The sequence below is a fragment of the Vombatus ursinus genome, unplaced genomic scaffold (genome assembly GCF_900497805.2).
Source record: "Vombatus ursinus unplaced genomic scaffold, bare-nosed wombat genome assembly UNPS02014807.1, whole genome shotgun sequence".
Lineage (NCBI taxonomy): Eukaryota > Metazoa > Chordata > Mammalia > Diprotodontia > Vombatidae > Vombatus > Vombatus ursinus.
The window spans coordinates 19,276,111-19,294,164 of NW_020954585.1; the positions used below are offsets into that span (position 1 = coordinate 19,276,111).

The window sequence follows — 18,054 nt, forward strand, 5'->3', positions numbered from 1 at the left end:
GTGGCCTTCCAGGTCCTTAAGTACAGCCTTTTGACTGAATCCAAATTTTATAGAACAAATCCTTGTGGCCTTCTAGGACCTTAAGTGCAGCGTTTTGACTGAATCCAAATTCTGTAAAATTTGGATTCAGTCAAAAGGCCGCATTTAAGGTCCTAGAAGGCCGCAGGTTCCCCACCCCTGGTCTAGCCAGAGAATAGAGTTCTCCTGGGCAGTATCAGTTTTGGTAGCTGCCTCACAAGTAACTCCAAGTTCCAGTAGTTTCTGAGTTCGAGAGTTTAAGCACTGTACTTCAGAGAGAGATTTCCTGAGAAGTGAACAGTCCACATGGTTCTGGGATAGTGTCTTAGTTAGGAAGCAAGTACTTGGACATTGGGGTGCCAGTCTGATGGGATGGGGTCTATTTGTTTATCAAGCTCCAATTCCTGGGTAAATCTAGCTAGTGCTTCTTAAACTGTAGGTCACAACCCCACATGGCGTCACAAAAAATTTGGCAACAGTAGGAAGTTTCTGAATATGCGATGACCAAAAATTAATTAAAAATCAAATGTGTAGGGGCAGCTAGGTGGCACAGTGAATAGAGCACAGGCTCTGGAGTCAGGAGGAACTGAGTTCAAATCTGGTCTCAGACACATAATACTCACTAGCTGTCTGACCTTGGGCAAGTCACTTAACCCCAATTGCCTCATCAAAAAAAAAAAAAATCAAATGTGTAATAAATCCAAGGTGTTTCTTGCCAGTATTGAATTGGCAACTTCACTGCAGCCTTGGTTCTGAACACACAGCACGCGCACTTTGCAGTGTGCACGCTCTCAGGCCATGCAATGCTGAATGCTGCCAAAATGCAAAAAGGGGTTGTGAGTGGAAAAATTTTAAGCCCCAATCTAGACCACAGGATGATATTAAAACTCTTGGAGAGATTATGTAATAAAAATAATAAATAGCATTATATAACACTTTAAGGTTTATAAAGCACCTGCAAGGCGGGTGATAGCATTATTCCCATTTTACAGGTGAGAAAACTGAGGCTAGGAGAGGCTTAAGTGACTTGCCCAGGGTCACACAGCTAATAAGTATTTGAGACAGGATTCAAACTCAGGTCTGTCCGGCCTCCAAGTTCAACACTCTATCCAACTGTACCACTTAGCCTCTAACATAATACTACTGGTCATAACAGAGGGTTATCCCAATAAAAATGCCAATTCCCTTATAGAGGGAGTTGATAGGTTATTTGCAGGCTATATGTTTCTGTGTTTGTTCATGGGCTCCTTTGAATATTATACATTCTCTATGGGGAGAAATAAAGACTGTCCCATACTCAATACCCATATTGTACATTGACTGCAGAAGTTGAAGCAAAGAGCCCAAAGAAACTCTGCCCTTCTTGATGGGAGTGGGTGAGAGGTGAGGAGGAAAGAGAGAGACAGGGACAGAGATAGAAGCTGGATAGCAGTACTCTTCTGTGACTTGCTTGTGTGGCTTGGCAGATGTCCAGGATTAGAGATTCCAAAAAGCATTTCCCCGAGGCCTATTCCAAGGTATTTACATCACATGGCTTCTCTTGAAAATGCTGGCATAGCCAGTACATGTTTATCCTTAGGATTATACAGTCAACCGTGAGACTCAGCCATCGAAAGAACAGAAGAATTTCTTGCCCTGAGACGAGGATCATTTGAGATCTCTTGGGCAAAATGACAGACAGAAGCCCCTTCGAAACAGATATGAACACCCTCACCAGATTTGTCATGGAGAAGGGTCGACAAGCTAAAGGGACAGGAGAGCTCACCCAGCTATTGAACTCCATGCTGACAGCCATCAAGGCCATCTCTTCAGCTGTGAGGAAGGCAGGCCTCGCCCATCTGTGAGTACTAATTCAAAAATGAAGGCTGGGGTGGGGGTTAGGCTGTGACAAGACTATAAAATAAAAGGTCTCATGGGGAATGTTTGTTTTTTTTTCCTTAAGAAATGATTCATTGAGCACAAAACATAAATACTTAAAATTAGTTGTAAACAAGCAAGACGCAAATAAAGAAGTCTTTTAAAAATATTAATATACATTAAAGCTTAAAATTGCACGAAGACTTTTGGGACATCCTTTTTTTTTTAACCTTTATTTTAAAGCAGGGTAAAGTAGTGGCCTCAAAGTAAGGAAGACCTGAGTCTAAGTCACCCCTTACACACACTGGCTATATGATCCTTGCTAAATACATTAATCTCTCTGTGTCCCATGCTGGCAACTCTAAGTTGTCAATCTTTCAGAAGAGTTGTCAATCTACATTGGCAGTGGGGTGTTCCCCACTAGGAATTCCTTAAACTAGTGGTTTTCAAAGTCTGGTCCAGGACCTCTGGTAGGGTGATCCCGAGTCCTTTTCAAGGAGTCTGGAAGGTCAAAACTATTTTTATAATAATATAATGTCCTAAGGGCAGCTAGGTGGCTCAGTGGATAGAGCTCTGGCCCTGGAATCAGGAAGATCTGAGTTCAAATCCAGCCTCAGACACATGACACTTACTGGCTGTGTGACCCTGGGCAAGTCACTTAACCCGGATTGCCTCACCAAAAGGTCAAAAAAAAATATAATGTACTTTTATTTTCTAAAACAATAATTATCAATAAGTATAATCTATGTAAACAAAATCTCTTATAAGAATGTAAAGGAGGGGCAGCTAGGTGGCACAGTAGATAGAGCACCGGCCCTGAAGTTAGGAGCTCCTGAGTTCAAATTCGGCCTCAGACCAAACACTTGACACTTACTAGCTATGTGACCCTGGGCAAGTCACTTAACCCCAATTGCCTTAAAAAAACCCAAAAAACAAACAAACAAACAAACAAAAAGAATTCAAAGGAGTCTGGAGACCAAAAAGTTTGAGAACCACTGCTTTGTACAAATGAATCACAGGTCACCTACCAAAATAAATCCAAATAAATATGCAAATGGACTTTTCCATATACTGTTTAAGAATTTATCTTCCAATAAAGTAATAGGAAAGAAAAATACATGTCAATAACCACTGACCATTATTTTGCTTCTAATGTAAATATTTACATTTATATTAGCAGGCTGGAATTTTTTTTTTTTTACGTGCATTTGCACAGGTGGATTTTCAGATTGGATAAAACAGGCTATGTGGTAGACATGATTACATGTGATCCTACACAAATATGGTGCCCTGTCACTACCTTCAAAGACTAATAGATTCAGCAAAAGGAATTTATGAAGTTATTCACAAATTAATTTTTCAAGATTTCTTTCTTCTGTCATTCTCTTTAACTTCACTTGACTCATATCACAAGCAGATTTGTTGTCTCATTTCCTTCTCCAATCTCCATCCTTTTCTTATTTTTAAATTTTCTACAGCTATAGCAGAAAGTGTAGGGTATGTGTTGAACAACATTAGTAGGTGGGATGGAATTCAAAGAGAGTCATTAAAAGATCTTCCTTCTTCTTTCTTTCCATCCCTTCTACTTTAATATCAAATGCTGACTGTAGCAAATTATAAAACTACAGGATGACTTCAGTCCAGGTGTTTGGTTAAAAGAAATGACAATCTTATGTTTTCTATTTGAATTTTCTGTTTATTAATACAAATGTGCCAACCTATACAAAGGACCAAACTGCTAAAAGATAGCCTTCCATTATGGAAAGAGTGCACAGTCTGGGAATCAGGAAAGTTGTGTTGTAATTTTGGCTTTAACACTTGACTTCTCATTAACCACTTGACCCTGAAGGAGTCATTTCACTTTTCAGGCTCAATTTCACATACCTGCATAATGGGGATAATAATACTTTGAAATGCCAAGTCACAGAGTTTTAATGAGGAAAAACCTTCATCAACCTTAAAGAGCTATGGAAATGAGTGATTTCCCATATTTTCCACTTTTGCCTTGCTGATTACTTCTCTTAATTTCATTATCACTCAGTGAATATTTACTGAGTATCTGTGTAAGGTGCCATGTTAGGCACTGTTCTTTGGGTGTTCGGGTCCTAACAAAAGGCTTCTGCTTATTTGGTTTGAAGGAGTTGGCTTGGAATTTGTGTAAACCTTGATCTCACCTGGAATTGAAGAAATCTGCTTACAGTCAGTTAATCTATGATGATATCCAACCAGCAGGTGGCAAGCATAACCTATGGAAACCAGCCTTGGGCTTTCTCAAGTTTTGTTTCTTTGCTACTCAAAGAGTAGCTTTTCATGTCACTATTACTAGCCTATAGCAAATCAGTATATTCTGGTTTAAAATAACTACCTGTAACTTCAGGTCAACCTTTGATTTATAGACCTAGGTAGAAATCAAGAGGAAAAGTCAAGTCAGGCAACATTTATCTGTTGTTGTTCAGTTATGTCCTATTCTCTGAGACCCTTTATGGGGTTTTCTTGGCAAAGATATTGGAGTGATTTGCCATTTCCTTCTCCAGTTCTGTCTACTGCCACCACCTACCAGCCCCTAGTATTTATTAGGCATTTATTATGTGCCAGACACTTACTAGGGATATACTACACAGTATACATTACACAGAAATACTGGGGATAGAAAGAAAGGTAAAAAACAGTACCTTTGTCAAGCTTATACTCTAATGGGGGCGAAAAACTACGTACATACAAGATATGTGGCATAAATCGGGAATAACCTCAGAAGGCTAGAACTAATGGGAGTGGGGAGATGGGAAGAGAGGGGGGACAGGAAAAGGTCTCTAATAGAAGAGAGGATTTGAGCAAAGTCTTGAAGGAGATCAGGAGGTGCAGGTGAGGAGGGAGAGTTACTGCAGGTATGGGGACCAGCCAGTGGAGGTTATGGAGTTGAGTGATGGAGTGCCATGTAAGTTTGAAGCAGTGAGGATTGTAAAGCATGTGGTAGGGAGAAAAGTATTAAAAGACTCAAAAGAGAAAAAGGGGACATGTTATTAAGGGTTTCAAAAATCAAACAGATGATTTTATAATTGATCCTAGAGTAATAGATATTGTTATTGTTGTTCAGTTGTGTCTGACTCTTTGTGACCTCATTTGGGGTTTTCTTGGCAAAGATACTGGAGTGGTTTGCTGTTTTCTTCTCCAGTTCATCTTACAGAGGAGAAAACTGAGGCAAGGAGGGTTAAGTGACTTGTCCAGGGTCATACAACTACTAAGTGTCTCAGGCAGGATTTGAACTCAGGTCTTCCTGACTCCAGACCCAGCATTCTATCCACTGAGCTACCTAGCTGCCCAGGGTAACAAGTAGCCACTGGCATTTATGAAGTAGGGGATTGACATAGTCAGATCTCAACTTTAGCAAGATCACTTTGGCAGCTGAATGGAGGATGGATTGGGGTGGGGAGAGACCCGAGGTAGAGAGACCAATAGACACCTATTATAAAAGTCCAGATGTTAGGTGATGAGGACCTGTACCAGAGATGCAACTGTGTCAGAGGTAATACGATGTATACGAGTGATGTGGGAAAGGAAGAAACAATTGGAGTTGACAAGAGATCCTATATGTGGGGTGAGTGAGAATGAGGAGTTGAGGGTGACACGTAGGTTGTGAGCCTGGATGCTTAAGAGAATGGTGGTGTCCTACATAATCACAGCAAAATTAGGAAAAGAGGAGGGATTGGATGGGGGCGGGGGAGAGATAATGAGTGCTGCAACTTTGTAAAGGAAAACATTTGTGCAAGACTTAAGAACACTGGTCAATTGCTGCCCTAGATTTATTAGACCGATGGATAACCATACTCCCCATCTCTGGGCAGAAAGATGATGGACTGCAGGCACATAATGAGACTTATATTTTCAGACATAGCCAATGTGTGATTTTGATTTGCTTGACTTACACTTATTGTGATAATGGAGAGCTTCAGTTTGGAAGGTATATTGGATTAGTGGGTAGTGATAATGATTTTAAGAAAAGAAGAAAAGTGTCAATGAGATATTAAAAATACAAAGAAGACAAATTCAGGAGACACAAGTAAGCAAGATAGTCTTGGTATTGTTATATGAAATTTAATGTTCTCTTAAAGCAGGAAGTCTTTTTTTTTATTGTGGTGTTGTAATGTTAGAGACACATTTATTTTAGCACTTTGCATGTTCTGGGAAAACATAATGACACTGTGGATACATTGTCCATTTTCAACAGAGACTCCAGTTATTGGCCCTGGAGGCTGACAGAGCTAACACCTGTGTCCAAATGCTATTAGAACCTTGGCACAGAAAGGGATGTTCATTATGCAAAGGATTCAGAGTTCCCAGTATGCTCAAGGCAGAGAGGAATGGTATTTACAAGGGGGTCCTCCCCACTTCCTCTCCCTTCCACTCTCAATTTAAGAGCAGCGAACAGGTTCAAGGGTAGAAGGAAGTATTCATTGTGGGTCCAATGTGGAGAAGGATGATACTTTTACTAGTGCATCTCAAACCCCACCATCCCCATTCTGATCATTTTTGATACCTCCCAGACTGAGGATTAGAGGTCAGGTCTCAATGTAAATTTACTATCCCGCCACCTTAGACCCAATGGACCTCAATTGGAGGTGGTGATTTGAGCTCCCAAAATGTCGCTTTCTAAAATGTTTCCCTTAACTTGGGTCAATGCTGGGCTTTCTAGATGATTCTCTTATAAGGCTCTTGATGGATTTAAGAACAGTGGAAAGGGAAAGGACACCTAAGATACAAAGGAAGAATAAGGAAGTTCCAAAGGGCTAAGTGCAGGTTTGGAGAAAGAAATCCACATCTACTGAGCAGAAAAGCAGGAAGGGTTAACCTTTTTTGTTTCATGGGCCCCTTTGGTGGTCTGGTGAAGCCTATGGACCCCTTCTCAGTTTTTAAATGCATAAAATAAAATACATAAGAAGAAAACTGGTTCTATTGAAATAGTTATCAAAAGGCATCAATAAAATAAAATAAAAATATATATGTGTATATATACCTATATAGACACATGTATCCTATTCTAGTGCCTTGCCTGTGAGGAGGTCACCTGGGTTTTCAAAATCTTTTATCAAATTGCAAACTCTGATCACTGGAAAGATTTCAAGTAGGTGTCCAGTGATGGTGGACTATGTCTGCTGAAGACCAGTCTAGTTAAATTTGGAAAGGCTTATCATCAGGTAGACTGCAAAGGAAGCGATTTTTTCCACTATGAAAATTGATAAAGACTACCTCCTATGTTACAGTGGGAGTTTCAATCTGAATTTAGTACAGGTACTCCCCACATGGAAGAAATTGCAGACCTTGAAAAACTGAGGTATTTAAAATGTTTCATAAAAAATACAGACAACTCACATACCCCATTAGGATCTGCTCAATGGAAAGAGAACTGGGTTTAGGGGAAGGTTCCCCACATATTGAGTGGACCTTCTAGAGTACCAGTTCTCAATGTATGCTCTGAGGATCTCCTAATGTTCCCTAGATTCTTTTAGGGGCACTACAAGGTCAAAACTATTTTCATAATCATTCTAAGATATTATTTGTCTTTTAAAATACCCCTCTCTTTTCTAACTATATATCTGGGTGAGGTCAAATTTTCTTCATATACTTCAACTAAAATAACAGATAACAACAGATTTAATATAGAAGCAGATATAAAAATTTGGCTATTCTATTCTGTTATTCTATTTCTATTCTCTATTTGTATTATCCTATTCTAATTATATTAATTCTATTATGCCAGATATTAAAGAGATTTGTAAAAATTGTATAAAGCAACATTACTTATCACTAAATATTTTTGTTTTAGAAAATGTTTTTTTAATAAAATATGGCATTTTTGTTAACATGTAATAGGTTTATTATTTAAAATAAGTTTTGTAGATCATGGAATCTTAGAACTAGAGGTCAAAAGGACCTTAGAGGTCATCTAGTCTAACCCCATCATTTTGCAGATGATGAAACTGAGGCCCGGATCTGATACGGGCAAACCTGTACAAACTGCTATGGCCCAGTGTGATCCAGAAGGGAGCCTAGGACCCAGTTGTGTCACATATGTTTTTATCTTTTACAGTAATGTCATTTTTTCTCTACTGTTTTTGACATCCATTGTAAAATCAGTGAATTTCAAAGAAAATAATAATGATATGTAAAGTTATATCTACTATCAGCCAATATATTTTCATCTACCAAAGAAGTACTAATTACACTTCAAGAACAGAATGCAATTACATTTAATGTAATCCTTAACAAATATATAATATTATTGTTCAGTCATTTTTCAATCATGTCTGACTCTTCGTGACTCCATTTGGGGTTTTCTTGGCAAAGACATAGGAGTGGTTTACCATTTCCTTGTCCAACTCATTTTGCAGATGAAGAAACTGAGGCAAATAGGGTTAAGTGGCTTGCCCAGGGTCACACAGCTATTAAGTATCTGAGGCCAAATTTGAACTCAGGAAGATGAGTCTTCCTGACTCCAGGCCCATCACTCTATCCATTGCGCCATCTAGCTGCCCCATGAAACACACATGCGTGTGTTATATACATGTATATATGAGTGTATTATATACATGTGTATATATATGAGTGTGTGTATATGTGTGTGTATGAGTATATATTGGACTTATTCTTCTAACCCACACATGCACTTACACATCTAATACCTGGAATGTAATTGGTCCCCATCTCAAGGTTCTAGTGCTGCCCCTAAGGGGCAATAGGGGGTCTTTCAATGCTATCAACTTGAGTTCCCCATTCCAGAGTGTTTTTTCGAAAATCCATCACCCAGTGACAATATCTCCTTAATATAACCAATGCCTATTAATATCAATTAACTTTTATAAAGATATTTACCTAAAAGATATAGCAAGAACCAAAGTATAAAAATGGTCCTCCTGAGCCAGAACACTTTACCATCTTGATCTCTGGGAGAGCTGGCTCAAACTTAAGGCGATTGTTATAAACATTTCCACCACCAAGACCACTTCCAGGTGTGGCTATGGATGAGTCACTCCCAAGGCTGAAGGACCCAATGTTTTGACTGCCAGGTAAATCCACTTCTGGAATAGATCCCACAGGTCATTCCTTGATGCCGTATTCCTCACTGGGCTCTACTGCACAAACTCTATTATGGACTTGAGTTCCTGCACTTCTGGTGGTTCTTCTGAACTTTTAAAACTTGGCCGTAGCCTTGGTCCATTCCATTTCCTACATTTATTTACCTAAGAGTAGGGGAAAAAAATTAAACGCTACAGAGTCAGAAAACCAATACTGTATGTTCAAGGCTATCTAGAAGCCTGGGTTGGGAGATAAGCAATGGAGTCCTCTTTCTCCCTACGAGAAGCTTACACATTCCCCCCCCCCCCCCATAATTGCCACCATGAAGAGGGATCCTGATCTGCCTGATTTGTGCTTCTTGTTTCTACACTCAGTTCTGGTTCATTAGCCAGTCAAAAGGTCTTTCTTCACCACTTAGTAAGTAGATAGGAAACAGTCACAGAATATTTGTGCAGGCTCTGAACAGAGCAGAGATCTCCATTATGTTGTTCAATCGTTCAATCATGTCCAACTCTTCATGACCCAATGGACCATAGCACTCCAGGGCCTTCTAACCTCCATTATCTCTCAAAGTCTGTCCACGTTCATGTTCATTGTTTCCATTATTATATCTATCCATCTCATCCTCTGCCATCCCCTTTCCCTTTTGCCTTCAATCTTTCCCAACATCAGGGCCTTTTCCATTGAGTCTTCTCATTATGTGGCTAAGGCATTTAAGCTTCAATTTCAGTGTTTGACCTTCCAGTGAATAGCCTGAATTACTTTCTTCAGTTATTGACTGATTTGACCTCCTTGTCGTCCAAGGGACTCTCGAAAGTCTTCTGCAGCAGCACAATTCAAAAGTGTCAGCTCTACAGTGTTTGGCTTGTCTTATAGTCCAAATTTCATAGCTATATATTAATACTGGAAAAACCATAGCTTTGACTATACAGACCTTTGTCAGCAAGGTGATGTTTCTGCTTTTAAGTATGCTGTTCAGACCTACCATAGCTTTGCTTTTAAGGAGCAAGTGTCTTAATTTCATGGTACAGTTGCCATCCGCAGTGATCTTTGAGCCCAAGAATATAAAGTCTGACACTGCTTCCATTTCTTCTTCCTCTATTTACCAGGAAGTGATGAGACCAGTTGCAGGATCTTAGTTTTTTTAATAATAAGCTTCAAGCCAGCTTTTATACTCTCCTTTTTTTCCCTCATCAAGAGGCTTCTTAATTCTTTTTCACTTTCTGCATCAGAGTAGTATCATCTGCATATCTGAGATGATTGGTATTTTTTGTCTAGCAACCTTAATTCCACTGGATTGGAAAAGATCGGTTTGTGTCCCAATCCTAAAAAAAAAAAAAAAAAAAGGCAATGCTGAGGAATGTTCAAATTACCAAATGATTGCACTCATTTCACACACCAGCAAGGTCATGCTTAAAATTCTGCGAGCTAGGCTTCTGAGAAGCCTGAGAGCAGGCTAGTTTTTGAAGAGGTAGAGGAACCAGAGATCAAATTGCCAATATTTGCTAGATCATGGAAAAATCAAGGGAGTTCCAGAAAAATATTTAGTTCTGCTTCATTGGCTACACTGTGTGGATCACAACAAAATGCGGCAAGTCCTCAAAGAGATGGGAGTACCAGATCATCTTACTTGTCTCTTGAGGAACCTGTAAATGGGCCAAGAAGCAACAATTAAAATTGAACATGGAACAAGTGATTGGTTTAAGATTGAAAAAGGAGTATGACAAGGCTATATATTGTCATCTTATTTATTTAACTTATATGCAGAGTACATCATGCAAAATGCCAGGCTGGATGAATCAAAAGCTGAAATTAAGGTTGCTGGGAGAAAGATCAACAATCTCATATATGCAGACCTTCATTGTACATCATCATATACTCATAGAACCAGGTTCATTAAAACTGCCATGTAGGTTGACCCCAGGCGGAAACTATTGCACATGCTCTCAGAACTGGGCTCTCATTGGCCAGTTTCCCATTATACACAAGTACCTATGTATGTGTGTATGTTTACGTATTATACATATGTATGACTATATATATATAGTGCATGTGTATATACATAACATATATACATATATGTACATACATATATATATATATATTCCCCGATCATTTCTGAGTAGTTTTGACTCTATGAACATTTACTTTTGTAGAATGTTAATATAGTCTCCTGTGCAGTTGCAACTTTACTGAATCAATTGTTTTTTAAATGTAGCTTTTTATGAATAAAGTTTCAACCTGGGGAAGTTGTTGTGCAATTTAAAAATTTTTAATTATTCTGTAATTACAAGAGGTTAAATGACCTATATATACATGTTTTGTAAAAAATACAGTTTTCCTTTTAAAATATTTGTTTTTTCTCTTAATTTTTAGATAAATAAGACTTTGTGTCAAAATTCTAAAATTTTAAAATTTGACATTCTAGGGAAAAAAGCAAAAGCAAAAATTATTTTGTGAGTAGTTAATTTTAAATATGTTACATTATAGGAGTGTTGAAATTAGAGAAAAGTTGCAATTGATGATTTTTTACTGCAACATAAAATTTAATAATGATACATTATATGATTGTAATTTAAATTTGATATGTTCCTTAAATTTATACTTTAATATGTTCTTTAAAAATAACTTTATTTTCCTATTTTCTATTCCATTTGTTTTTTTTTTCCATATCAGTGGAAATACTGTGTAAAGATTTTTATCCCTTCTTTCTCCCTCCTCCCCTTTTCTCTTCTCCCTAGTTTTCTGTCCTTGCAAGGGGGTCCAAACTTTTTTTTTTTAATTTCAATAGAGCCCAGAGAGATTAAGCGCCACAAATGTAGAAATATCAGGGACAGGATGTGAATCTAAGTCTGGTCCTTTGATTTCAAAGCGAGTGCTTTTTCATGATATCATGTATTGAATCCCTAAATTACATTTGTTTTCAATCTTCTTAGGTATGGAATTGCAGGAACTCTCAACGTGACGGGTGATGAAGTCAAGAAGTTAGATGTATTATCCAATTCCCTGGTTATTAACATGCTCCAGTCATCCTATAGTACCTGTGTCCTAGTCTCAGAAGAGAATAAAGAAGCTATTATTACAGATAAAGAGAAAAGGGTTTGTATATTCAAATACTCTTATCTTTCCTTGTCTGGGTTTGGAATGGTGTTCTCCAGTTTACCAGTAGATGGTGCTATCACACTGGTCTTTGTGTTTGTTGTTTTCTGTTTTTAATCGGTTCTTTACCAATGAGTCTATGGTGTTGGGTAACTTGCGACTCATCCAGGAATTATATGGGGGTGATTACTGAAACTTTTATTACTCACCGAGTGACAAGAGAACCAGTAAAACAGGACTATATGTACGTACGCCTTTGTGGCCCTGTTATGGACAGGCATTTGGGGATGTTGGGGCAAGAGATCAGTCTTAGTTAAAGAACATGGGGGAGGGGGTGGAATACGGGAATATATGGGAAAGTTTAGTTACCTTCTCCCCCTTCCCCCAAAACGTACAAACAAAACACACTGCAATGAGGTTTTTCCCGAGGCCTGAGATTTCTTTATAGTGGGGGGTGAAGGAGAGGGAAAAGTCCGTATCTTTTTTTATATCATAGACCCCTCTGGCAGTCTGGTGAATCCTATGGTCACCTTCTCAGAATAATGATTTGTTGTCTACATTCGTAACTGGAGGAAATGACAGACTTCAGTTAGAGGTCAGCGAAAAGAGAGATGCATTTTTTTTTTCCCCATCCAAGTTCATGGATACCCTGAAGCCCATGGAGTCCAAAGCAAACTGCTTGTTTTTGTAAGTCAGAATGTTTTCCTTAACAAAAAGTGATCAAAGGCAGACTTCTCCAGGTTATAGATTCATTTTACATTCTTTCCTTTCCTCTTTCTTCCTCTGTCTTTTTGCCCTTTTACTTAGAGCCAAGCATTCACTTTTTCTCCTTCTGCCCCAGCTAAGAGGTTGGGCTAGGATAAGGGAAGGGGTGGTTTACAGGGTGGATGACAGAGGGCCAAGCTAAAAAAAAAAGATCTCTAAATATTATATCAATGGGCTCAATCTAAGAAGGTGAAATTTAATAGAGACAAATGTAAACACTTGGATTAAAAAAAATCAATTTTGAATACACAAAATGAGAGAGGATAGCAAGATAAGTTTATATGAAAAAAATTAGGCTGGGGTTAGCAGACTACAGCCTCAATATGAGTCATTAGTAAGGGAGAAAAGGGAGAAATAAGTATTTATTAAGCACCAACTATGTATCAGATACTGCGCTAAGTGCTTTAAAAATATTATCTCATTTGATCTTCATAACAACCCTCTTAGGCAGGTGCTAGTGACATGACACAGGGGTGACATGATGGATTAAAAAAGCTAATTCAACCTTAGGTTGCATTGTCCTGAAAATGAAAGGTGATTGTTCTACTATTCTCTGCCCTGGCCCATATTCTCTGTTATTGTGTTCTGCTTTGGATACTTTATCTTGCCACAGCCTTGGAGAAGCATATCTCGTTCTTGCCAAATGTACTCACAGGACATTAATTCTATTTATTTTATCAACTTATGTCCATGAATCATGATTCATGATTCTCAGTCCTCTTACCAATCAAATCCAATGCAAGAAATGAACTGGAGGCTAAACGTGATATGTGTATATCTCTGTACAAATAATATACCAAGAAAAAGTTGTATCAAAGTAACAAGCATCTATTAAAAACCTGCTATGTGTCAGGCACCTTGATAAGTACTGGGGATACAAAGAAAGGCAAAAGAAAACCCCTGCTCTCAAAGAACTCACAGTCTATAAGCAGAGATGATGTACAAACAATTATGGACAAAGTAGGTATAGACAGAATAAATTGGGGGGCAATCTTAGATGGAAGGCAGTAGGATTTAGGAGGACTTTGAATAAAACTACTGAAAGGAAAAAGAATTACGTGTCTCACTAGTTTGTTTAACTGTTCTAACAACTTTGTTTTATTAAAAATCTTGTTATGCATTTAATAGTTTTCTTTATGAAAAATTGATGAATCTGTTTTATTTCTTATATGCATATGCTTGGTGAACTCTAGAATTCATTTCCTTTCATGTTGAATGAGGGTATGTGAAGGTTTTCTGAAAGCTAGGGGACATGAATACCAAAAGGGGTTGGGCATACCTGTTGAGGGATTCTGAAGTTGGGCACTAGTTGAACCAGGTGGCCTCTAGGGCACTCTCCAACTCTGAGATTCTGCAACTTTTTTCAGCAAGACAATAGCAGGTTGAAGGCAGCATAATGTAGTGGAAGGAACACTGCATCTAAGATTGGAGAGACCTAGGTTTTAGCTCTGCCTTTCTGCTCATTAGCTCCATGACCCCAGATAAGTCACTTCCTCTTTTGGAGCCTCTATTTCAACATCTGTAAAATGAAGAGGTTGGACTAGAATGGCCTCTAAAGTTCTGCCTAATTATGTAATGGCATGATTTCTGAGAGACAGAAATCCCTGATCTTTGAATGGGCTTTCAGTTTTGACATGCCATGCTATGTCATGACATGCCATGATTTTCCTTTGCATATTGGGAAGATCACTAGATAAAGAACCAAGAGCCCTGGGTTCTAGTTCTTCCTTTGCCATTTACTTGATGTGTGACCTCGGGCAAGTCATTTAATTTCTTTGGGCCTCAGTTTACTCTTCTGTGAAATAAGGGATTCTGAATTAATGATCTCTCAGTTTTCTTTCAGATCTAATATCCTGAATCTTATATCCATACTAGAAGGATGGTGTCTAAATATAGTTGTAAAATAGATAAAGCTTTTCTTTGGCAACCTCTTCCTATATTCTTCCCCTACCCCTTCGCATACACTCCCCTAGACCTATTTCAGCTATCCTGTGTAGGGAGTATTCATCTACCCTTGACCCAGTGCTGCTCTCCACCTTTCCAGCTCCCAGTTGATCAGAGTTCTCCTCTGGGGAATTCTACTCTGGTTGATATACCTCAATCAAAGGGTTCCATGCTCCCCTAGCAACTTGGTCAGTTGCTGCCATGTTCTATTCTTCTATTGAAAACCACCTGTCCAGTAACGCATCTCTAAGTCCAAATCTCTTATGCTTTCCCAGATAATAGTTAAGTAATCTGAAAAAAAAAACCCCAGCATATTCTAATCTATGATAGCATGCTAATGAGAAAGAACTAGAAACCTTGAGATGCTTACACATATATATGGTAATCATGGCCTTCTAGGCATAACATGCCTACCTCTTTTTGTCTGACCCAAAGCAGTGACTCTAAAGGTAGGAGGAGGAAGGATGGTGCAACAGCAGGGGGTTAGATATGTTGATGCAGGAAGGGCCTTGCCCTTTTGTAGGCAGCCACCTACACTGCTTATAAGTAGGGCTGGTCCTGGGTACCAAGATTCAAATACACTGACCCCACACCCTCCTTATGTAATTGGACATCTCTGGTGATAAAATTCTTTTTATTTAAGTCATTTTTTGGAAGGAAGATTGTCTGGCAGAATTCAAAACAGGTGGTATTCAGCAGGCAGATTTCTCTTCAGTGGAAACTTACTACCCACATAGGAATCCCCTCTAAAATCTCCCCATAGGTGAGAATAAGTGAGTGAGAAGCTCAATGACCACTTTATCAGAGATGTGGAAGAGGAGATGTTTAGGTGAGTAGGGTAGACTCACTGACCTCTGGAATCCTTTCCAATCCTAACAGTTTATGTTACTATAGACATCAGTGATGTAGTGTTTGTAATTGTATTGTGTGTACAAGTATACGCCTGATCCAACGTTATTGTATCTACTCATTCAGGGTAAATACGTGGTCTGTTTTGATCCACTAGATGGCTCCTCCAATATTGACTGCTTGGCATCTATAGGAACTATATTTGCAATCTACCGAAAGGTATGTATCCATGTGTTCTTATATTTAAGACTTCCTTATCTTTGAGGTCTAGTAGGAAACATCTACAACTAGGAGTTAGGAGACATAGATTCTTGTTTCAGATCAGCACTTTCTAAGTGGAAATTGTCTCATTTGAAGAAAAAAAAAAGACTGGGTTGAAATTCAGTTTAATACTTGATTTTAGTGGCTTTCATAGTTTAAAAAAAAAAGAGTACCTCTCAAAGATGCATAGCTCCAAATGGAAGAAGTGTTGTACTTGCTAAGTCATGATGCTCATTATCCCTCAATTATGCAATTAAAATTCAACTCATCAATAGCCTTCTTTCTTTATGTCAATCTGTTGTTCTTGCAAAGAAATTAGAAGGTGTTACATTTTTACATTTTTAACAAATGGTTTCAAAACCCACTGAAACACTTTGTTTCTGTTTCCAAGTTTCCCATATGTGCAGATAAGAGTCTTCATAGGCAGTAGACAGTATTTTGGGGGGGAAAAAAGCTTAGTTTTAAAAAATGTGTTGCTCAAAGTTTCCTATACCATTAGCTGATATCTCAATGAACAATATATACATAGGGTGAAATTCATCATATACATCTGTATTTCCAATAATCCCGATAGTTTTGAATTTTTTTGTTGGACTTCTTTTTAAATCTGGTTCCATTATTATTTTTATTTAGCAATGTGATAGAGCAGCTCATATTAGAAGTGTCAGTTCTGCTACTTTCTAGATTGCTTGTACTCACATTTTTAGTACTATCTTCAACCTGCTGTTGCTTTGTAAAATCTTTCAAAGCCAGCCGGCCATTTTGTGAAAAGTTTATGTAATCCATAAATCCACTTAGCCAGGCTCAAGAAAACTGCAATGAGTCACAATGTGCTTAATGTAAACTAAGGAGTGGGCCATGCTTCACCCCTCTGCGACAAGGAGTTCTTACTTGTTTCTCACTTGTTTATGGAATGTACTATGTGACTTTCTGGTATACAAACTGAGTGACAGAGCCATGGTCAATCCAGATAGTAAATAAAATAGCTTAATTTCTTTTCCTTTTATGGCCAACAGGGACTTATGAAAAATAAAATGTAAAAAAAAATTTTTTTAAACTTCCAAATTTCAGTCTTGGGATTCAAGTAAATTTCCTAGAAAATGCAATTGTCTAGTATCGAGTAATTATAGCAATCTAACCACCTCCGGCACAAGATCCGCCCCCACCTCCAAAAAAAAAAAGATACAAATCAAAACAAAAAGTTCTGCTAGCATAAACACAACCAAAGTTCAAGTAATAGTTTAAAAAATAGAGTCTGGCAATGACTATAACACAAAAAAAATGTGTATGTGGGGCCAACTCCATTTTCATAAGAAGGGGAACAGAGAAAAGTCAGGCTTCTAAAGGGAGCCTAGAGAAGGAACTGTCTGCCCTAAGACAAAAGGGAGAATGATGGAGAAGGGAAGGAGTTTTAGAGAGCTGAATTTTAGGCATGACTTTTAAAAGGAATCTGAACCCATAGCATCCCTCTCCCTCCTGGGAACTTTTTTTTTTTTATATCTAGAAGCAGCTGCCCCTACCACCATAGCCATCACTTGACGCTGATTCTGACCATTGCAGCTCCAGTCCCCTCTGTTGTTGTAGCCCTTGCTTTTCATGGGCCTGTGAAAAATTAGAGCTGGCTGAAGCTGTCAAAGCCTCTGTATCTATTGCTTATAGCTGTCATCGAAGCATTGGTAGGTCCTATCACTGCTTTGCTATTTTAATCACCATAGCTGTTAATTGCCAATTCTTTTGGAGAAAACATTCTGTCTTGGCCATTGCCATAGCCATCCTGGCATGTCCTAGACCCATTGCTATCCTCACCACCAGGGTGCATATTTTCGTTGGACACATAGTCTTTTTCACCTCTCCATGGTGCCTCTGGATGGGGTGAAACTCAACAATATATCCTGTCAGGGATGGACTCTCCCTTCTTGAACTTCAAAAAGGATTTTTTAAAATGTTTTTTGGGACTCCAGGTCATTGTCAACTACACTTAGTTTTAAACCCTTGACAAATAGCTTCTTCACCTTGGGCACAGATACCAGGGTGGGCAGAGTCCTTCCTAGTCAACCTTTAGCTTCATTGTGTTGCTGTCTAAGGAGTGACATAAGGCAGCCCTGGAACATTGGCTTTCTTCACAATGGAGGAGGTCTTGGAGCTGAATCAGCAGGATCACTCTGGGGATTCACCAACATTATATAAGCC

General features: G+C 38.6%; 1 protein-coding gene across 1 annotated transcript in view; it reads left to right on the plus strand.

The window, feature by feature from the left end:
* The first annotated feature begins 1,665 nt into the window (after positions 1–1,665).
* FBP2 (fructose-bisphosphatase 2) overlaps positions 1,666–18,054 on the plus strand; it is a 59,664-nt gene continuing 43,275 nt past the window's right edge. The window contains exons 1-3 of the mRNA XM_027874977.1: positions 1,666–1,858; positions 11,883–12,045; positions 15,730–15,822. Coding sequence (XP_027730778.1) covers positions 1,689–1,858; positions 11,883–12,045; positions 15,730–15,822 — 426 coding nt within the window. The 5' untranslated portion in view covers positions 1,666–1,688. The remainder of the gene's footprint in view (positions 1,859–11,882; positions 12,046–15,729; positions 15,823–18,054) is intronic.